Raw genomic sequence first — 23,775 nt, 5'->3', positions numbered from 1 at the left:
GGCTGCGCAGTGTGCCCTCCTTCAATTGCAGGGGTCCGTTCTCGATATAGGTGCCGTGGGACCCGCACCTATAAGACAATGGGGGCATAGCCTAGCGATATGCCCCCATTGTCCATGATGAGACAACCCCTTTAAGGATGTTCAATTTAACAGCAAAAACAGCAGTAACTTCACACAGATTAACCTGCAGTTCACCATGCAACATTTCAGCTTTTCACTTTACGCAGGAGAAGCGATGACTCTCTATCACTTGGCTCATCTCCTAGAAATCTATTGATCCTGTCACATCTTGTCCAGCTTCTTTCCCAGTGTCAACACTCAGGCCACTTGTACGGCACCACTTGGCACTCTGGATGTCCACGTCTCTCCCTCTGACCTAAGGACAGTCTCACAGCCGCTCTGCTGGACCACACTGCAGGCTCTGGGGCGGGCCCTTGTGCTGGTAGGCTTGGTGCTGCCCTGTGCAGTGGCCCATCAGCCCAAACGGGTGCACAAACAATGTGGGGCAACATGAGGCACAAAACATGGCAACAGTAACAGGCCTTTCCTGCACCTTCTTTCGCCTCTGGCTACGTTCACACCTGGAATAATCATATCAGACAGGCTGTTCCTGCAGAGAACAGTCTGCTGGAGCTCACCGGATCCTAGCCAGATACTACCATTCACCTCCGGACTATAATGGGAACTGGCAGGAATCTGGACACTTTCCATTATAGTCAATGGGATCCAACAGTGACCAGCAGTAACCAGATAGGTTGGATCTGGTGAACTCTGCTGGAACAGCCTGCAGGATACGTTTATCACAAATGTGAACAAAACCTAAATCTGTATCTTGCTCACAATTCGGATTGATTTATGTAACAACAGCTTCTGATAATCTCATCTCACGACACCTCCCTATGCGATGCCTGGGCACGAAACCATAGCTGGTACCTGCAGACAGGGATTCCTAAAATTAAGATGGCAGACAGAAGCTTATAAGTGGGCCAACCCTCAGTACCCCCAACTTAGGCTATGTTCACATGGCAGAATCAGTAGAATACTTTGACCCGTAAGATGCCTGTTTTACACACCATAATTCGCTGGTAATACGTCAAGGGCACCGATTTTTACGCCACTGATTTAAAAAATGTTTTTGCTGCTGATTTTGCCAAAACACACTCTAAATACACCTTTTTGCCATCTGATATGCACTTTGCAGGTGTTTACGCAGCTGGAAATAAGAAAAAAGAAATACACCAAAAATGGCCTGAATTTCAGCAGCTGATTTCTCTTCAAATCAGCTCTGTAGTTTTCAGCTTCAAAATGATGTAGTGTGAACATAGCCTCAGGTAGCAGGCCCACCGTGGCTTCTCTGCAGTTGTAAATAATCCGCATATCTGGCTGAAATCTTCACCAAATAGTGCAGATTTTGCGTTGAATTTCAGTGCGGAAATGCTGAGACTGTATGAGTCTCAGGGGGGTCATTTACTCACGTTTTTATGCTGGTTTTAGGCGTAGAAATAGTCGCCAGACCCATTTTTGTTACTTTTTAAATGTCCATGCTACACTATTTTGTTGCACGGGTGTTTTTATGCCACCCTCACAACTTGGGAGTGGTGAGGGCCAGGCCGGGGCATCGGCATATTTACTTACATTTCCTTACATTAATTACATCAGTTTTAGGTGTAAAAGTAACAAAAAAACTACTTTACTCATCATAAATTAGGCGCATTCTCCGCCAGCGTCAGGGGGAAACAAAGACTGGCGTAAAAAGCCAGTCTTTGTAGCTGTGTAGCTGAGCCCCTCAGCTTGTTTCTTCCCAAGCCAAAATTTTTAAAGGGATATCCCGGTTATAAAAAGTTATTCTCTGCCCACAGTATAGGGGATAACTATCAGATCGGTGGGGCCTACCGCTGAGACCCCTATTAATCACAAGAACGGGTGCCCCATACCCCGTGGAACCCTTCTGAATTGGATGGAGAGGCCGGTCAGAAAAGCATGCCATCTCTCCATTCATTCCTGAGTAGTGCCGGAGATAGCTGGGCACTGCAGTGTGGATAGGAGATAAAGTTCTGTAACCCGAATACCCCTAAAAGGGATTCTGTCACCTCTTTTTACCCTACAGAGATGCGGACATGCACGGCTAGATTGCCGCTAGCATGTCCGCAAATATACCTGTCCCATATATCTGAGTGGTTTCATTTCTGTTAAAAAGATTTTATATATATGTAAATCAGCCTGGTAAGGAGCCCAAGGGGCTGCACTAACCGTGCTGGAGCCCAGCACCGCCTGTATCCGGGAATCTTCTCCTTGCTCAGAAAGTCAGATCAGGGGGTTGAATAGGTCTCGATCCGTCCCGGCCGCCGAACGGACGTTGCCCGTGCATTGGGCACCGCAAATTGCAGCCCCCAATGCACGGAACAGTCGCACAACGGCCGTGTGCATGAGGCCTAAGGGTGCCTTCACATGCGGCATATTTTGTGGCAGAAAGTTCTGCGACTGAAAATCAGTTCCACTCATTTGAATGGGGCACCAAGCACATGGATTTCTGCAAGCCTTACACAGGCATTGGCAGGCTCCAATGCCTGTGTAAGGCATTGGGGCTGCCATCGCCCCCTGTCACCGCAGCTCGGGGGGTTGATAGAGTCAGAGGGAGACCCCTCCCTCTGTCAACCCCGCACATGCCGTGGTCAGCACTGACCGTGGCATATGAAGGGTTAATCCGCAGGCATCAGCATTTTCACTGATGGTGGTGGATACAGCAGGGTCCCAGCTGTCAGAAGCAGCCAGACCCGTGCTGCTGATCAGGTGGGTGCAGCTCTTGTACCCTTCCAATCGGATCACGTACATGAACGTGGGGATGTGGAAAGAGACCGCATTCCCCCATGTACGTGTACATGAATATGCGCAAAGGGGTTAAAGGGGTTATCCCTCCAAAATACAAGCATTACTATTTTTCCATCTAAAAAAACGGATCTCAGGTGGAAATGGCTTAAACGGATGGCAAATGTGCATAACTGATGAGAACAGAAAAATAACGGTGATGTGAACTCCCCATTACTCAGTCTTTATGATCCCCAAATTATTTTGGTTTCAAAAACTAAATAAAAAAACCTGAATGTGTGGCAGTATCCTAAGACCCGATCATCAACCAAGATACGGAGAAATCTAGAAATAATACATCCAAACTCTCTTACGGAGAGCTGGTTAATAACAGTCATATCCTTATTATGTTCTTCTACCAAATGGATTGCTAGTATGGATGGAATGACCAACGATGTCCCAGGGCCAGCTGTCCCCTCTAGACATGTGTTCCTTCACAGGCCTGCTTGTAGACATTGTCCCTCACAGGCCTGCTTGTAGACATTGTTCCTTCACAGGCCTGCTTGTAGACATTGTTCCTTCACAGGCCTGCTTGTAGACATTTTCCTTCACAGGCCTGCTTGTAGACATTGTCCCTCACAGGCCTGCTTGTAGACATTGTCCCTCACAGGCCTGCTTGTAGACATTGTCCCTCACAGGCCTGCTTGTAGACATTGTTCCCTCACAGGCCTGCTTGTAGACATTGTTCCCTCACAGGCCTGCTTGTAGACATTGTTCCCTCACAGGCCTGCTTGTAGACATTGTCCTTCACAGGCCTGCTTGTAGACATTGTCCCTCACAGGCCTGCTTATAGACATTGTCCCTCACAGGCCTGCTTGTAGACATTGTCCTTCACAGGCCTGCTTGTAGACATTGTCCCTCACAGGCCTGCTTGTAGACATTGTCCCTCACAGGCCTGCTTGTAGACATTGTCCCTCACAGGCCTGCTTGTAGACATTGTTCCTTCACAGGCCTGCTTGTAGACATTGTTCCTTCACAGGCCTGCTTGTAGACATTGTCCCTCACAGGCCTGCTTGTAGACATTGTCCCTCACAGGCCTGCTTGTAGACATTGTCCCTCACAGGCCTGCTTGTAGACATTGTCCCTCACAGGCCTGCTTGTAGACATTGTCCCTCACAGGCCTGCTTGTAGACATTGTCCCTCACAGGCCTGCTTGTAGACATTGTCCCTCACAGGCCTGCATGTAGACATTGTCCCTCACAGGCCTGCTTGTAGACATTGTCCCTCACAGGCCTGCTTGAAGACATTGTCCCTCACAGGCCTGCTTGTAGACATTGTCCCTCACAGGCCTGCTTGTAGACATTGTCCCTCACAGGCCTGCTTGTAGACATTGTCCCTCACAGGCCTGCTTGTAGACATTGTCCCTCTTTCATGCTTTAGCATGAAACTTTAGCAGGCAAATTCAACTCTCCTACATCTGTTGCTCACTGGCTCTGCTGTACTGACAGGATGACTGTATGACTCAGGTTTTGCTGTATGCTGCAACTTCTCTCTGTAGTCTGTCTCTTAAGTTCTACCAGGCAACTTTCTTCCTGGTTTCTGAGGCTCTAAGTTTTGGCCTCAATGTCCAGCTGAGCTTAGGGTGCTCTGGCTGGCTTGGGCACGTCGCAAAGAGACGTGGCCCTGCACACCTTTACCTAGCTTGGGGTAAGCTAGCACTGACCTTTAAGTGGTCCCCACCCTTCGTGCAGGAAGTGGGATTAGCCCACTCCTCCTCAGAAGGGGGTTGGAATGGAATGGAAAGCTCCATTCTATGTCTATGTAGCACTTCCATGTTTGCTGTCACCTCCTGGTGAACCAGGCACATTACATATCAACATAACAGTTACAAAATAGGAATTGCACATTGTTTGGACCTGAAATAAATACACATGAACATAAACTGTTGCATAGAAATAGATATGCACATTATACAGGACCTGGAAATAAATGCATAGATGACGTGATATTAGCATACACAGATAGAAGAAAGGTGTATGAGTGGTAATGCCACTCTGGGGCGTTACATTCCCCCGTACTTAAAACCAATCCACCCTCGTCTTGTGCTTAGGATGTGCTCTAAGGGTACCTAAAAAAGGTTAAGTGCTGCATGAGAATATACATACATACACTACGTGCAGAATTATTAGGCAAATGAGTATTTTGACCACATCATCCTCTTTATGCATGTTGTCTTACTCCAAGCTGTATAGGCTCGAAAGCCTACTACCAATTAAGCATATTAGGTGATGTGCATCTCTGTAATGAGAAGGGGTGTGGTCTAATGACATCAACACCCTATATCAGGTGTGCATAATTATTAGGCAACTTCCTTTCCTTTGGCAAAATGGGTCAAAAGAAGGACTTGACAGGCTCAGAAAAGTCAAAAATAGTGAGATATCTTGCAGAGGGATGCAGCACTCTTAAAATTGCAAAGCTTCTGAAGCGTGATCATCGAACAATCAAGCGTTTCATTCAAAATAGTCAACAGGGTCGCAAGAAGCGTGTGGAAAAACCAAGGCGCAAAATAACTGCCCATGAACTGAGAAAAGTCAAGCGTGCAGCTGCCAAGATGCCACTTGCCACCAGTTTGGCCATTTTTCAGAGCTGCAACATCACTGGAGTGCCCAAAAGCACAAGGTGTGCAATACTCAGAGACATGGCCAAGGTAAGAAAGGCTGAAAGACGACCACCACTGAACAAGACACACAAGCTGAAACATCAAGACTGGGCCAAGAAATATCTCAAGACTGATTTTTCAAAGGTTTTATGGACTGATGAAATGAGAGTGAGTCTTGATGGGCCAGATGGCTGGATTGGTAAAGGGCAGAGAGCTCCAGTCCGACTCAGACGCCAGCAAGGTGGAGGTGGAGTACTGGTTTGGGCTGGTATCATCAAAGATGAGCTTGTGGGGCCTTTTTGGGTTGAGGATGGAGTCAAGCTCAACTCCCAGTCCTACTGCCAGTTTCTGGAAGACACCTTCTTCAAGCAGTGGTACAGGAAGAAGTCTGCAAGGTAAGAAAAACATGATTTTCATGCAGGACAATGCTCCATCACACGCGTCCAAGTACTCCACAACGTGGCTGGCAAGAAAGGGTATAAAAGAAGAAAATCTAATGACATGGCCTCCTTGTTCACCTGATCTGAACCCCATTGAGAACCTGTGGTCCATCATCAAATGTGAGATTTACAAGGAGGGAAAACAGTACACCTCTCTGAACAGTGTCTGGGAGGCTGTGGTTGCTGCTGCACGCAATGTTGATGGTGAACAGATCCAAACACTGACAGAATCCATGGATGGCAGGCTTTTGAGTGTCCTTGCAAAGAAAGGTGGCTATATTGGTCACTGATTTGTTTTTGTTTTGTTTTTGAATGTCAGAAATGTATATTTGTGAATGTTGAGATGTTATATTGGTTTCACTGGTAAAAATAAATAATTGAAATGGGTATATATTAGTTTTTTGTTAAGTTGCCTAATAATTATGTACAGTAATAGTCACCTGCACACACAGATATCCCCCTAAAATAGCTAAAACTAAAAACAAACTAAAAACTACTTCCAAAAATATTCAGCTTTGATATTAATGAGTTTTTTGGGTTCATTGAGAACATGGTTGTTGTTCAATAATAAAATTAATCCTCAAAAATACAACTTGCCTAATAATTCTGCACTCCCTGTAGACTGACATAAAGACGGCTACCAATAGGTTCCTGCCCGTATGAGTAGGGTGTCTATTCACAGTTTGCCTTCTGTGTAATAACCAATGAACCAAAAAAGACTGCACAAAGATTTCAAATACTCCCGTTGTGGATACCGAGCACTAGTACCACCAGAAGCGTGGGGGTGTCATGTACTGTAATCCCTCCATGATGCTAAGAGTCTGCAAATAGAATGGTGGCTTCAGCCTGTATTCCCTTCCAAGCACCAAGGTCTAATAATGCTTTACGCTTCATCACCTTGATGTCTAAACAGGTAGCTACAAAATTTAGGAGGAACATACACAAATTAGGAGGAGGAGGCAGTGCTCTCCCGTATCTTTAGGACTTTTCCCTCCAAAGCCATATTAGCAGCGGGTTACCCTCGACGATTTTAGATCTGCTTGTGACTTATCACTCGTTTCCCCTTGTGTAGCAATAATACAATACCTAGGCTTTCTAGCTAACACAAGGTAACATAAGAACCATTCGTATTAAACGTCCTCAGAGGCAGTCCATATGAGCAATAAAGTAAGGTCGTTAGCTATCTGGCTAACAGTATACAGTGCAGAGACCATACAAAAGTGCATAAAATCACATTGCGGCACCTGCAAAAGAATACACACAATGGGCACAATATACTTAAATGTTGCTGAAAATGTAAAAAGGTTAGTGCAGAAATAGTGCAAATAGATAACACAATTACATACTGCAATTAAACAGTGCAATACAATCACATTAGAGTCTTTTCTTCAGTGCTTGACTTGTCAAGTGCACCAAAGTGGAACCTGAAGTGCAACAATGTTCCCTGTAATCCATGGGAAATAATGTCATTATTTGTAATCTATATGAGATAACAATGTAATTTGTAATCCACATGTGTATAGGAATAGCAAAGGTACTGAGAACCCTTTTAGAGAGGGGGCTCCTAATTAACCTGAAAAGGGGGAGAAAAAGGAATTGTGCGTAACTGTACGCAACTTGGAGGTATTTTGGGGGGAGTCCTAACAGACATGTCTATCTAGGTGAGGACAAACAGGGGCAACCAAAACAAATAAAATGCCAACTAGTCCTAGTGCCATCAGGAGTAGTTCATGCCGTGGCTCCCAATTGTCCATGGTTTTCTTTAGATGCCACTGCCAAATGAAGAGGAGCTCTTCAGAGAGGAAGGACCTCAGATCCTCCTCACTGCTGCTGCTGAAACGGATGAGATGTTTTTCCTGCTGCTCGTAGTCCAGGTGCACAGCAACTGTGGTGCTTTGGTGACACCTACTGGCAAACCTGGGTAGTGACCGGGTGGTCACGCTTTTCATGGTAGCCGCAACTTTTTGCTTCATAGGTCCGGACTCTCCTGCCATCAGAAATAGATCCAGTACCTCCGGCTGCAAAGGAGCTGGTAGGCAGTCCTCCTCACGTGGTGGTGAATCCTGGGCCGCTCTCTCCCTTGCCGAGGCCATTTTCCATGGTAGCTGGTAGACGACTTTCGGGCAGTACGTGAAGGTGGTAGTGGACACGCACCCCAATTGGCAAATTGGGGGCACAGGCAATCCTGGGATAAGGACCTCCGGCTCTGGCTGGGGCTTCTCACGGAAGCGCAGTACTCTGTCCGCAGATTCCTGTAGACAGCGAACCCGTCCTACCGCAGTTGGGTCCTCCTGCCAAAGCTCCTAGCGCTAAAGCCAGCCCATCAGAGCCGGTGACATCACCGAACACACTGCTGGGCGGAAGGGCTAACATCAGGGGGGCTGCCCGGGTGAAAATATGGTTATTGCTGAACCCGGACAACCCCTTTAGGCTACTTTCACACTAGCGCTTGATCGGATCCGTTCTGAACGGATCCGATCATATTAATGCAGACGGAGGCTCCGTTCAGTACGGATCCGTCTGCATTAATAACTTAGAAAATTTTCTAAGTGCGCAAGATGCCTGAGCGGATCCGTTCAGACTTTCAATGTAAAGTCAATGGGGGACGGATCCGCTTGAAGATTGAGCCATATGGTGACCTCTTCAAGCGGATCCGTTCCCATTGACTTACATTGTAAGTCTGGACGGATCCGCACGCCTCCGCACGGCCAGGCGGACAGCTGAACGCTGCAAGCAGCGTTCAGCTGTCCGCCTGTCCGTGCGGAGGCGAGCGGAGCGGAGGCTGAACGCCGCCAGACTGATGCAGTCTGAGCGGATCCGCTCCATTCAGACTGCATCAGGGCTGGACGGAGGCGTTCGGGTCCGCTCGTGAGCTCCTTCACCGCTCCTACTGCAGATTCAGAATTCAGGTTGCATGTCAGTTTCTATGTGGATTTTTTTTTTAACGCAGAGCGGCCTCCAGTAAACTTCCACTATAAAATGCTGATGGTTCTTCACCCGCCAAATCTGAATGCAAAATCCACCCAGTGTACCCTAATGGAAGAAAGGCACCACACTAGGAAAAGATGCTCCAGGATTATTTTACAGCTTGGCCTTCAAGTCTTAGGCCCCTTTCACAAGGGCCAGATTTCCGGGCGGGTGCAATGCATGAGGTGAACGCATTGCACCCGCACTGAATCCGGACCCATTCATTTCTATGGGGCTGTGCACATGAGCGGTGATTTTCGCGCATCACTTGTGCGTTGCGTGAAAATCGCAGCATGTTCTATATTGTGCATTTTCCACGCAACGCAGGCCCCATAGAAGTGAATAGGGCTGCGCGAAAATCGCAAGCATCCGCAAGCAAGTGCGGATGCGGTGCGATTTTCACGCACGGTTGCTAGGAGATGATCGGGCTGGGGACCTGATCTTTATTATTTTCCCTTATAACATGGTTATAAGGGAAAATAATAGCATTCTTAAAACAGAATGCATAGTACAATAGGGCTGGAGGGGTTAAAAAAAAATAATATATAACTTAACTCACCTTAATCCACTTGTTCGCGCAGCCCGGCTTCTCTTCTGTCTTTATCTTTGCTGTGCAGTAGGAAAAGGACCTGTGGTGACGTCACTGCGCTCATCACATGGTCCGTCACATGATCCATCACCAGTGTATTGCGGTCTGCCAAAAACGGATCCGCAAAAAATACAGATGACATCCGTGTGCATTTCGTTTTTTACGGAACATCTGGCCCTTAATAGAACAGTCCTATCCTTGTGCCTTATGCGGACAATAATAGGGCATGTTCTATCTTTGAACGGAACGGAAAAACAGTATGCATACGGAGTACATTCAGGTTTTTTTTGCGGAACTATTAAAATGAATGGTTCCGTATACGGAACGCACAAAACGGAACGTAAACGGGAAAAAAAACGTTTGTGTGCAAGAGGCCTGATGCTGTGAGTTTGGGTCGGTTCAGAAAATGCATGACGCCCGTGTGAAAGAGGCCTTAGGGTACATGGACACAGCGGTGTAATTTACACAGATTTTACGTCCAGATTTTCATGCTGATTCAGCTGTTTCTGCACCACAATCTGCATGTGTTAAAGGGTTGTCTCACTTCAGTGTCATCTATCATGTAGAGGAAGTTAATACAAGGCACTTACTAATGTATTGTGATTGTCCATATTGCTTTCTTTTCTGGCTGGATTCATTTTTCCATCACATTACACACTGCTTGTTTCCATGGTTACAGACCACCCTGCAATCCATCAGTGGTGGTCGTGCTTGCACAATATAGGAAAAAGCGTCAGCCTCTCTGATGGCCGGGACCAAGGAAGTGCACATAGATTAGTGCTTTTTCCTATATTGTACAAGCACGACCACCACTGAAGGATTGCAGGGTGGTCTGTAACCATGGAAACGAGCAGTGTGTAATGTGATGGAAAAATTAATCCAGCCAGCAAAGGAAGCAATATGGATAACAATACATTAGTAAGTGCCTTGTCCTAACTTCTACATGATAAATGCCACTTACAGAAGTGAGACAACCCCTTTAAGCCTCATTCACACGTTAGTGTTCCACGGACGTGTACTGTACATGTTCTCCGCGGACAGCACATGTCCCCATTCATTTTAATGTGTGTATTCACACATCAGTGTTTTAGCACGGATGCATGCTCTATTTTGCCCGTGTTCACGGATCCATCATGCCCATTATAGTCTACAGGTCTGAGAAAGCCACGGATGCCATCCATGTTTCATGAATCATTAGGAAGAGATGCTTTGAAAATTATTTTTCAGCTGTGCAGGGTCAGTGAAACATGGATGACAGACGGACAGCAAAAAACGGACACATGAAGCACACACGGATCCATCATAGACATCTTCACGGAGGCATCACTGACCACCTTTTCACGGATTTAAGCATGGACATGGACGTGTGAATGAGGCTTTACTCGTCAATTTTAATACAGATTTGCCCGCAGATCCAGATGAAATCTGCGCTGAAAATCCGCACCGCAGGTTAATCTCTGCACAAAAAATGTCAGAATAGATTCATCAGAATACATCTGCTTAGCTGGTATTTTTCTTCACAAAAATGCTTGTGAAATATCCACGCATAATACGCACCGCGTGCATGCGGCTCTGCAACGGTTCCGTGCAGAAATGTGGTTGTACCTGTAGATTCGCCATATTCCTCAACTGGTTAATGACTCCTAAGGGCGGCTTCAGATGAATGCTTGCGGTTTGGAAATAAAAACCGCCTGTGTGATGGCCGCCTTTCCCGGACCGACCGTGGCTCAGCGGACCTGAACTCACAGCATTATGTTGCGGTCATCTCCTGCCTTCTGTACGATGCTGTTACCGCAGTACAGCAGACTTGCGGTCGGGCTGGAACTCACAGCACTATGAGGCCTATTGCACATGACCGTATGACTTTTTCAGTGTATTGCGGTCTACAAAAAACGGATCCGCAAAAAATACAGATGACATCCGTGTGCATTCCGTTTTTTACTGAACTGAATATCTGGCCCCTAATGGAACAGTCCTATCCTTGTCCGTTATGCGGACAATAATAGGACATGATCTATCTTTGAACGGAACGGAAAAACAGTATGCATACGGAGTGTTTTGCACGTTCGTGTACATGAACCCTAGCCCCATTCAATGGCAAAATCCTCCTGGTGTGAAGGGAAACCTTCATTACATTAGTAAATCATTCATCCCAGGCCGGTTGTATATATATTAACCACCTCAGCCCCCCTAGCTGAAACCCCCTTCATGACCAGGCCACTTTTTACACTTCTGCACTACACTACTTTCACGGTTTATTGCTCGGTCATACAACTTACCACCCAAATGAATTTTACCTCCTTTTCTTCTCACTAATAGAGCTTTCATTTGGTGGTATTTCATTGCTGCTGACATTTTAACTTTTTTTGTTATTAATCGAAATTTAAGGATTTTTTTGCAAACAAATAACATTTTTCACTTTCAGTTGTAAAATTTTGCAAAAAAAACGACATCCATATATAAATTTTTCGCTAAATTTATTGTTCTACATGTCTTTGATAAAAAAAAATGTTTGGGTAAAAAAAAAATGGTTTGGGTAAAAGTTATAGCGTTTACAAACTATGGTACAAAAATGTGAATTTCCACTTTTTGAAGCAGCTCTGACTTTCTGAGCACCTGTCATGATTCCTGAGGTTCTACAATGCCCAGACAGTAGAAAACCCCCACAAATGACCCCATTTCGGAAAGTAGACACCCTAAGGTATTCGCTGATGGGCATAGTGAGTTCATAGAACTTTTTATTTTTTGTCACAAGTTAGCGGAAAATGATGATTTATTTTTATTTTATTTTTTTCTTACAAAGTCTCATATTTCACTAACGTGTGACAAAAAATAAAAACTTCCATGAACTCACTATGCCCATCACGAAATACCTTGGGGTGTCTTCTTTCTAAAATGGGGTCACTTGTGGGGTAGTTATACTGCCCTGGCATTTTAGGGGCCCAGATGCGTGAGAAGTAGTTTGAAATCAAAATCTGTAAAAAATGACTGGTGAAATCCGAAAGGTGCTCTTTGGAATGTGGGCCCCTTTGCCCACCTAGGCTGCAAAAAAGTGTCACACATCTGGTATCGCCGTACTCAGGAGAAGTTGGGCAATGTGTTTTGGGGTGTCATTTTACATATACCCAGCATGGGTATATGTAAAATGACACCCCAAAACACATTCCCCAACTTCTCCTGAGTACGGCGATACCACATGTGTGACACTTTTTTGCAGCCTAGATGCGCAAAGGGGCCCAAATTCCTTTTAGGAGGGCATTTTCAGACATTTAGATCCCAGACTTCTTCTCACGCTTTCGGGCCCCTAAAATGCCAGGGCAGTATAAATACCCCACATGTGAACCCATTTTGGAAAGAAGACACCCCAAGGTATTCAAATGAGGGGCATGGCGAGTTCATAGAATTTTATTCTTTTTTGGCACAAGTTAGCGGAAATTGTTTTTTTTTTTTGTATTTTCTTACAAAGTCTCCCTTTCCGCTAACTTGGGACAAAAATTTCAATCTTTCATGGACTCAATATGCCCCTCACGGAATACCTTGGGGTGTCTTCTTTCCGAAATGGGGTCATATGTGGGGTATTTATACTGCCCTGGCATTTTAAGGGCCCTAAAGCGTGAGAAGAAGTCTGGAATATAAATGTCTAAAAAATTTTGGATTCCGTCAGGGGTATGGTGAGTTCATGTGAGATTTTATTTTTTGACACAAGTTAGTGAAATATGAGACTTTGTAAGTAAGAAAAAAAAATAATAATAATAATTTCCGCTAACTTGGGCCAAAAAAATGTCTGAATGGAGCCTTACAGGGGGGTGATCACCCATATAGACTCCCTGATCACCCCCCTGTCATTGATCACCCCCCTGTAAGGCTCCATTCAGACGTCCGTATGATTTTTACGGATCCACGGATACATGGATCGGATCCGCAAAACACATACGGACGGAGGACAGACCCATTCAAGTCAATGGGTCCGTCAAAAAAAACTAATGCACAACTGGTATGTTATCCGTGTCCGCGTCCGTTTTTTTTCTACAAGACCTTGGTGCAATAAAATTACACTTTTCATTAACCTTCCTTTTTTTCCCGTCAGACAAAAAAAAAAGGGAGACACAAGGAAACACAACTGAAGCAAAATCGGACACGGACCACTGAAGCCAAATCACTGACAGTGAAAAAACACTGTGTGTGCATGAGGCCTAAGGCGCCTAGAGACATTTCGCAGAGAGCTGTCGCAGGATAGGACGCAGACGAGATGAACAGGGCCAAAACAGAGGAGAGATTAAATCTGACATTTCCACTCGTGATGTCAAATCTGGGTCACGTGACCGCCTATCCACGTGGGAGCAGCACCAATGGAGAGCTGCCCATATGGTGGCAGTGGTGCGGCGGGGCAGGCTGTGAGAGGGGGGAGAGCGCAGCTCTGACGGCGCACGGAGCGCATGGCACTGCGTCTTTAAGGTGCACCGTCTGTATGTGTGCCTGCCTGGCCGCGAGCCCCTCCCTCCTCTTCCTCTCCTCACTGGAAAGAGCGGCTCTCAGAGAATGATCTGCAGACCTGCCAGGGTGGGCTGCCCGTCTGCTGTGTACGCTCCGTGCAGCTAGGAGCCGGCCTGATGCACCGCAGCCCCGGGCAGTGACAGAGAAGCCTCGGCACCTTCCATCGCTGCATACAAACTAAAAAGACACCCATCAAAGGAGGGAGCAAATCAGTGCATTTCCTCTGCAGACCCCCTCCCTTCCCATGCCTGGCTGAAGGAGAGCCTGACAAAGACAGAGCTGGGGGGAGACCTGAGTGCTGCTCGCTTGAACCCCAATCTAAGAGCTGGAGGATGGCTGACCGCAGCCTGGACAGTGTGTCCCTTCCCCTGGAGGTGAGAGCCAGGCTGGCCGAGCTGGAGCTGGAGCTGTCTGAAGGTAAGACGCCCCTCCACCCGCCTGTCCCCCCTGATCCCGGGCTGACTGCAGCCTTCCCTCCCCTGTTACTGCAGATCCCTCCATAGCATCCATCCTCTGTTGCTGGGAAGGGGCTGGTTTAACCCTCTCTGTGCCCCTCAGCCGATGATAATGAGCTTATGCACCGTGCCCATTGACCCCCCCCATTCCCTGAGTAGACCTGTGGCGACCATAGGGTTAAGCAGGCGGCCTCACCCCGCTGACAGCCCCAGGGCCAGATCCCTCTGCGAAGAAGGGGTTAATGCCACTGTCAATGCCCCCCTGGTGGGTGATAGGGGGGCCAGGGTTGTGCTCTTTGTGCGGGGAGGAGGGGGGGCGGGCGCCGCTTCTCTCCCGGCAGCTGGGGTTGCATTTGTTGAGGTGTTGCATTTAGACTGGCAATGTCAGGGCTGTGGAGGTGGAAAATGTCATGCCTGACCTCCTCCACCTCCTAAAAATATCGTTTACAGCCAGCACCCGTGTCACCCAGGCTGCGTTCTGCCCACCGCTGTGTCCTGCGGCTCCTGTGTATGTGCTGATGCCAGGGCAGACGTATTGTGCCGTTTTACGCCAGGAAAGAAATGGGGTGTTCAGGGCTACGGCGAAACCTGACCGTTGACAGCGTACGGTTTCCAAATTGTATAAGAAAAGGTGGGGGGAAAAAACCCTTTTATCTGTCCCTTCTCCGTTTTCTTTCCTGATTCCTGTATCTGCCTTCGTAAGTTGATGTTACCCCCCCAACTCCCGATAAACTAGATTAAAAAAACAAAAATTGAAATTCTCCCCCTCTATAGTATATCTCCTGAAGTCACATTTGTTTGCTGCCTGGAATCCATCTCAATGACAACACTCCACGTCTAAAGCAAAAGAGCGAAAGTATTGCTGGCATCACCATGGCAACCCCTGCTCGCAGCATCCCCCGTTTAGAGAGAAGCCATCTTTAAATAGTCCAACGCCGACCCGTTTAGGCTTCTTTCTTGGCTGTGCCCTTTCTCTGTGGGGGATTTGACGCGAACGACTTGAAATGTTTGTGATTTTAATCGGTTAAAAGGACCTCCTTCGATGGACTCGCCTCGAGGATGCTTCTAGATATGTGGACGGCGAGGACGTTGTGTGGACGTTATTGGAATGAGTGTCAAACCGTATTTAATTTGTGCCTGAAGATCCAGCTTTATTTTTTATTTTTTTCCTTTGCGTTCTGCCATTTTTTTTCCATGGTCACAATGCTTGTGGGTTTTCAGTAAACGTTCAGACTTCGGCCTAGGGTGCCGTTCACAGCATCCTTAATACCGCTATGCGTTTACAGCACGAAAGTGGATTAGCCCTTTTGTGGCGGCGTGCAGCCCGACTTAGCCAATTAGGCTACAGAATTACGCAGCTTTGGGAAGATGTTTTCCTGTGGTCATGTTGTTGGATTGGACGCCATAATTTAGGGATTTTACGCCACATACGGCTTTAATTTTTGAGTGTACTGATTCAGTTTGTGCACTTCAGTAAAACATGTATAGTCCCTTGTAAATAGAAGTCCTTGAATCTTCCTCTTCTTGGCGGTAGCTGAATCCGGGAATAGCTGCCATTTTGGTTGTTATTATGGTTCTTGTAGCCGTTGTCACCTTGCCCTGCGTGGCAGCCCTTCCTAGTTTTGCACTAAAAAAAATCCATGTTGCCTCATGATAAGGGCTCATTCACGCGACCGTATCCGTTTTTGTGGACTGCAAATAGTGGATCCTCAAAACATGGATGCTGGCATTTTGCGTAGCAGAATATCCTTCTCCATGATAAAAATGGCTATTCTTATCCGCAAATATGGGCAAGAATAGGACGCGTATTTTTTTTGCGGGGCCACGGAACAGACATGCGTATGCGGATACCGTGTGCAGCCCCATTGAAATTAACGGGTCCACTTTGGATCCACAAAAAATGCGGATTAAATGTGGACCAAAAATACAGTTATGTGAATGGGGCCTAAGATAGGTTTGCTGTTCAGGAGTCTAATGACAACCTTTAAGCTGTAAGGGCAGCCATATTAGTTGTCAGACCACTAGCTAGAAATCGGGCTGAGAATTCGTCAGTGTTTTTCTTTGTTAGCCAGTCAGGGTATGTTCACACTTGTCCGTGGCAAACCTGACACGTACTTACCAGAGGATCTGGAGCAGAAATCTGGACGTGCAGGTGTTAGGGTACTTTCACACTTGCGGCAGAGGATTCCGGCAGGCCGGACGCAAACGGATGCATATGTCAGACGGATCCGGATGCAGATCTATCTGACAAATGCATTGAAATACCAGATCTGTCTGTCCGGTGTCATCCGTAAAACCGGATCCGGCATGTGTTCAGGATTTTTGGCCAGAGAGAAAACTGCAGCATGCTGTGGTATTTTCTCTGTCCCAAAAAACGTAAGAGGGACCGAACTGATGCATCCTGAACAGATTGCTCTCCATTCAGAATAAATTAGGATAAAACTTTCCGGTATTGAGCTCCTGTGACGGAACTCAACACCGGAAAAGAAAAACGCTAGTGTGAAAGTACCCTTAAAGTGCTGTCATTCAATGGGTCTAATCCGCGTGAGGATGATCAACAGCTACCTCTTCCTGCAGAATCTGCGGGAATATGTAGCATGATACTTAGGCCTCATGCACATGACCATATCCAATCCGCAAAAGACAGATATCTGCTGTGTGCAGTCCGCAGTTTTCTCACTCACTTCACTAAAACTGCCTATTCCTGTCTGCAAAACGGACAAGAATAAAACCTATTCTATAATGCGTGAAACGGCCACACAGATGCTGCAGACAGCACACGGGTGACATTTTTTGCAGACCTATAGAAGTCAGAAAATGCTGATCAGACGCGGACCAAAACTGTGGTCCTGTGCATGAGGTCTTACTCATGTCCCCCCCCCCCCCGCATCACTTAAAATTTGCGTAGATTTGTTTTTCAGAGCATGTGAATGGGGTGACAAATTCTTTTACATTGGAGGTAGATTTCAGCTCCGATGACAATACATGTCAAATCCTGATTGTGTGAATATGGCCCTATACTGTCATTTTTATCATAAAGTCACCCAGGCTTCATAGAAATGCGTAATCCCCGCATAGTCTACGGTCAGTGCTGCTTCCTCTGTTTCAGTCCGGGGATAAAATGATAGTGTTTGATGCCACAGTAATACAGTATTCTGAGGGACATTTCCACATAATGGGGGAGATTTATCAAAAGTGATGTAGGAGGAAAACTGGCTTAGTTGCCCATAGCAACCGATCAAATTCAGTCTTTCATTTCCCAAATGAGCTCTGAAAAAAATGAAAGATGGAATCTGGTTGCTATGGGCAACTTAGCCAGTTCTACTTTACACCAGTTTTGATAAATATACCTTTTATGTATTTTAGCAATAATTAGGTTGGAACATTTAGCAAAACTGGTGTAAATAAGAACTGGCTTAGTTGCCCATAGCAACCAATGAGATTCCATCTTTCATTCTTCACAGCTCCTTTGAAAGGTGGAATCTGATTGGTTGCTATGGGCAACTAAGCCAGTTCTACTTTACACCAGTTTTGATCAATCTCCCCCTTTCTGAATAGAAGCAGAAGACAGGACTTCTATTTACTGATATGTTTTGTGGATAGAAATGCTGTGTACTATGACATTTTATACGTTATGACATGGGAAGGTATTTTGTTGTTCCTATAGAGTACGACCACAGAGAGCGGCCATATTGCGCTTGGGATGCAGCCACGTATGGCAGAGTACTGTACGGCTGTACTCGCCGCAGTTGCAAGGTGGCCGCATCCCAAGCACAGCATGGCCGCTCTGTATGTTGGAACTCTGAAGGGTACATTCAAACAACCGTTATTCAAAAAAAGGACGGTAAAAACTGCCCATATTTAATGGCCACTTTCTAAAAAACAGCCTTTAAAAACAATCCCTTCAATTGTAAGGGGGCCACCAGCTAAAATAGGACATGTCTAGTGTTGAGCGAACTTGTGTTTTTAAGTTCGGCGTCTAAAGTTCAAGTTCAGGTTATCGAAGTATCCCGTTATGGATTCTAAATTCCGTTATGGTCAATAGTAGCGAAATCCATAACGGGATACTTCGATAACCCGAACTTTAGACGCCAAACTTAAAACACAAGTTCGCTCAACACTAGACATGTCCTATTTTTTTTGATGGCTGTCATTCATGGGCCTTTACAAAAAACATCAGTGTGACTAGACTGCAGACCTCAGTGGTTCTGAAGATGGCGGTGTGCTGGCTGTGGCCGTTAAAAAAAATTATATTTCTTGTGTGACGGCCATTTTTCACTGTATTGTGAGTGTTCCTTTATAAAGATGAGATGGATTGTGTAGCCTCGCTTCAATGGATTTCCTTACTTATTACTATATTTATTCCGATTTGGTTCATAAAAACTTAAATTATCTAAGAAATGGTCTCTGTGTTTTATGACAAATGGTGAAACCTTGTGGAAGATTGCTGCTAATGTCAAAATTTACCTCATAAAATGAGAATTGAAAAGTAAATTAACCTCACGTTCAGCTACGTGTTTTTTTTTTTTTCCTGCTGATTCTTGTGTGGAAAAACCGTGGTATAATACAGCACCAGCAAGGTGCATCAGATTAGACGTTTCTCATGGAGGCTTTGCTTTTTCGTTCCATGCGGACATTGACCTGCCGTGCGGATTTTGAAATCCACAACAGTCAGTTCTTTGTGTGGTTCTTTTTGGTGGATTTTACCCTTTTTCAATGCAAGGATGAGATCTCCAGCAAAACCGCATCAATTCCGCACCAAAAACCGCAAGTAAGGCATCATGCACACGAACGTTTTTTGCGTTCAGTATACTGGCCGTTTTTTTTTTTTTTAGTTCAGTATCGGTTACTTATACTGAACCATTAATTTCAATGGGTCAGAAAAAACGTTCAAAGATAGAACATGTCCTATTATTGCCCGCAAATTATATTACGTGGCTCCATTCAAGTCAATGGGTCAGAAAAAAAACGGAGTACATACGGAATGTCTTCCGTATCCGTTCCGTTTTTGTGGAACCATCTATTGGAAATTTTATGCCCAGCCCAATTTCTTTCTATGTAATTACTGTATATGCCATATGGAAAAATGGAACCGGAAACACTAGTGAAACAAAAAACAGAAAAACAGATCCGTTAAGTGTAAAAGGCCCTTTAGTCTTGTGAATGCTTTTCAGGCCTCAAAATGGCCTCTCCCATTGTATACAGGTATCATGTGCGGAATACAGACGGTGCCTGAGCTTAGAGCAGAAGACGTATACGCTGCTGTCTGTACAAACACATTATGTCACCTTCCATTTGCTGTCTGGTCTATGTCATGAACTGTCACGAGTTCTAGAGCGGAAACATTTGGACTGATAAGTCGTTTTGTCACTTGGATGGGTTTTCTCCTCCTATATCAAGTGTTAGAAGGCCAGACATTGTGGACCCTTATAAAAGAAGAGGCTGCGGCCTGGACAATGGCAGAAATCTATAGTAAGGTACAAGAAAGGATTGCCTTGTACTGTGTAGAAATGTATATAGATTCATATATGGGTATGACTGTAGTCAACGCCACATAACGCTGCACCTAAATGATGGTAGAGGTGCTGGGATATGGGGTGCTGTTTGTCTAAGCTTCTGTCCGTGACATGGTAAGAAAACTGCTCTGGTGTTAATCCTCATCCCCTGGGAGGAGTATGGGATATTTGGGAGTAGGGCATTAAGGTGACTCTGCTGTCACATCTGACTTGTCAGGTAGCTCCCTCAATAGTGAGCCAGGTCTTGAATGATGGACCACCATCTTTGATGTTGTTTGTGGTCCTGTATGTCATAACTACGCTAAGAAATCCCTATAATATTAGAAATCCCAGTGGTCAGTCATTTTATCTCCTTGTAACATGATGGAGACACTCCGTTAGGACTATTATATTGTTTTTTGTTGGTAGAAACACACACCCTTCTATGGTTTTCTGAATAGTATTATTATTAATGGTATTAGTGGGTCCCTTGTGCACCACCAGAGCCATTCATGGTAATGATAGTCCCCACATCTTCCCAGCTGAAGACCTGGTTTTGATCTTCTCCCTTAATTATACAATGATAAATCCACTGCTACCAAACAAAAAGCTAGGTGACCTCTCCTGTGCTATAACGGCAGCCATGTTCATGGTCACCCAGCTTGAACATAAGCAAAATAAAATTACAAATATGCTCAAAACTTGATGGGGTTGTTGCCTGGTTTACACACAGATCACACAAAATAAAAAACAACAACATGAAAGAACCCTATTAGGGATTACAGAGTCCTTATTCAGGTCCCTTCAGGTTATCCAGAACAGGGAGCAATTACAGTGTCTCTCTCTCTCTCTCGAGGACCCAGCACCCCCATACAGTACAAGGACATGCCATTGATTTCAGGAGGCCTGGTGTAATACTTCATTTAACCTGTGGTGGCTCTGCAGAGAAACGGAACACTTGCTGCCACGTTCCCTCCAAAGATCACGTGGATTGCTGAAGGATCACACTATTAGGACACACTAGACCAGTGATGACTAACCTCCGGCTCTCCAGCTGTGTTGAAACTACAACTCCCAGCATGCTCCATTTATTTCTATGGAGTTCTGAGAACAGCCAAGCAAGCATGCATCTTGGGAGTCGTAGTTTTACCACAGTTGGATTGCCGGAGGTCAGCCATGACAGTACTAGGATAAGCTTATAGTTGGGCTTTGTAGCATAGAGCAGGAAGCAGCATCACATGTAGGATTTACCTGGTGGTGTGTTATTTTTTATTTTAATTTTTTTTGCACTTTTGTTTGAATTTTTACCAGTGTTTTTGCGCCCGGTCTTTATAGTCCTTTTTTTATTTTATTTTTTTTCTTCTTTTTGTGATTACAAATGCCAGCTCCAAATGTTAGCTGAAAGTTTTTAGGAAATCTGAAATGCAGGACACACAGGCATATTTTTATTTATTTTTTTGCACCTGGCGGTTTTATTCCTTAGTTGGCCTTTTTTGTCACCTACTGTTGGTTGGCTTACTTTGAGACAGATTTTTATGCCGAAACTGTGGCAAATCTTAGACCCCTTCCCTTTTTCAATTAAGCACTGCCCCTTTATACTAAGCCCCACCCTCTTTTTGAGCAGGTCTCAAAAAAGTGTAGAAACCCTAGTTGCGCCAGATTGCACCACTTTTTAGACTCCTTATTGGTGCAAATAGATTAGTAAATCTGCACTACTGTTTGCAAAACACACACAGGAGCCCTAAAAAAACACACGTGTTTTAGGCCGCATGCACACGACCGTGGTGTGTTTTGCAGTCTGCAAATTGCGGATCCACAAAACACGGATGGCGTCCATGTGCATTCCGCAATAAATGCCTATTCTTGTCCGCATAGCGCGGACAAGAATAGGACATGTTATTTTTTTTTTTTAGCGGGGCCACGGAACAGAGCAACGGATGTGGACAACACACAGAGTGCAGTCCGCATCTTTTGCGGCCCCATTGAAGTGAATGGGTCCGCTCGGCTCGGATGCGGACCAAAACAACGGCCGTGTGCATGAGGCCTTATTCTGCCATTTTTACAGTTGAGAAAATAAATGCTGGTAAATTTGTGTGTTTAGGGACCCTTGAAAGGGTTGCCCCTTTAAGTTGACAGGTTCACATTAATAGATACAATTGTCCATTGTACAGAATGATTATTTGTTGCTATATCAAACTTTCCAAAATGTGTCCAGCAGCTGCTAAAAAATGTGCATTTCATCTGAATGTATCAATCTTAACTATTTATATGAAAAATAGGGTCTGTAGTGATTGCATCTAATAAAAATAAAATAAAAAAAGTGTCATCCAAATAAGTTAAAAGAACGTAGATGGTGGAGGTGAAGTAGTTATTTGTGGTACAATGTGTGATGACTACTTTGGGTCCTCTCTGGGCGACGGCTCGTCACCATCTGAAAAGTGTCAGAGGCTTAGGTTTATAGGATCTTCAGCTGTCTGGGAAGTGGAGGATCAGCTTATTACCTCTGAGATTACTTAAATCATGTCCAATCCAGAGAAGAGGCCACTCGGTCAGGTTTCCTAATGCAGTTATGGAAGCCAAAACCAGGAATGGATCATAAAAGGAGAGAAAGCATATTTTCCTTTAATAATTTAGGCTTCCAAAACTACGTGCAGAAACCCTAACCCTGGGTTCACACCTGAGCGTTCTGAAAAGAGCGCTCTGTATGCGCGATTGTACGGGCGTTTACAATCGCGCATACAGAGACAAGCGAACGCCCATTGTCGCGCGTTCCCGAAAGTCTATGTACGGGAATGCGCGACAAAACGCCCTAAAGAAGCTCAAGAACTTTTTTGAGCGTAGGGCGTTTTTCAGCACGTTCAAACGCGCTGTAAAACGCTCAAGTGTGAACCAGGGCCATAGGGAAGCATTGGTTTTCATGTGTTGAGCGTTTTACAGCGCGTTTGAACGCGCTGTAAAACGCTCAGGTGTGAACCCAGCGTAAGACCGACCTCTCTTATGTAGATCCTTGTCTATTCAAACAATTGACTTTGACCTCAACCCCCCCCCCCCCCCCCCCCCCCTTGCCATCAACAGACACCCTGACCCTCTGTTTGCTGTAAGGTAGAGTAAGGATCCTTTTCTAACCGTCTTAGAGGGCACTGTGCCAGGAAGATTAATTAAGCTCATGCCAGCCCCATCAGCAGCAAGAAGGGGATAAGACATTGGCATTATATTCCTCCTTTTAACACATAAAAGGGTGGGGGTTGCAGATCTTGGCCTGCGGTCAGGAGAACTCTTGGCTATTTTCATCTTCTTTTTTATAATTTTTTTTTTAGTCTCATGACTTTTGTGATGTCAACATTTTTGTTACATTTATGCTTGAAGGGGTTTCACCACAGACAACCCCTCTCTTATGGGAGGCGCTATAGTGACTGCTTAGTATGTAATAAAAAAACACAAAGCTGTTATTTTGGGCAGGAAAAGATAAATCTGCTGCACTGTATTTTCTGATGTATTTGCACAATGTTTTTTTAGAGACAAGTTTGATACATGAGCCCCATTGTGCGACTCTTCCGGTTTCCCCTCTGCTTCATTTGCCTGTGGCCGCCCTGCTCAGACGCCATTGCTGTACGTTTCTCATTGTTTATAATAATGCTTTTGTTTGCGCGTGTGTTGTGTTTTTTTTTTTTTTTTTTTTTTTTTTTTTTTTTTTCAATCTGATAACGTTTTTTTTTTTTCCTGCTGTGCCCATTCATGCCGTCTCCTTGAAGGACCTTGCTCTACAGCCACCAATGAAGCCGTCTTTCCCTGGTAACGTGGACAGAATGTAAAGAGGGGGCATGGCTGTCATTCAGCTGCTGAATCCGTGTGTCTAAAGCTTACGCAGGAA

The 23,775-nt window shown here is 45.3% G+C and overlaps 1 protein-coding gene across 6 annotated transcripts in view; it reads left to right on the top strand.

Moving 5' to 3' along the window:
* The first annotated feature begins 13,854 nt into the window (after positions 1–13,854).
* The window catches only part of DIP2C (disco interacting protein 2 homolog C), a 420,623-nt gene continuing 410,702 nt past the window's right edge, over positions 13,855–23,775 (top strand). For all 6 annotated transcript variants that reach the window (XM_044292962.1, XM_044292959.1, XM_044292961.1 and 3 more), the window contains exon 1: positions 13,855–14,371. In XM_044292962.1, coding sequence (XP_044148897.1) covers positions 14,287–14,371 — 85 coding nt within the window. In that variant the 5' untranslated portion in view covers positions 13,855–14,286. The remainder of the gene's footprint in view (positions 14,372–23,775) is intronic.

The sequence above is a fragment of the Bufo gargarizans genome, chromosome 5 (genome assembly GCF_014858855.1).
Source record: "Bufo gargarizans isolate SCDJY-AF-19 chromosome 5, ASM1485885v1, whole genome shotgun sequence".
In the NCBI taxonomy this organism is placed as follows: domain Eukaryota; kingdom Metazoa; phylum Chordata; class Amphibia; order Anura; family Bufonidae; genus Bufo; species Bufo gargarizans.
Note: the sequence above shows the minus strand (reverse complement) of the source record. Positions and strands in the feature narration are given on the sequence as shown.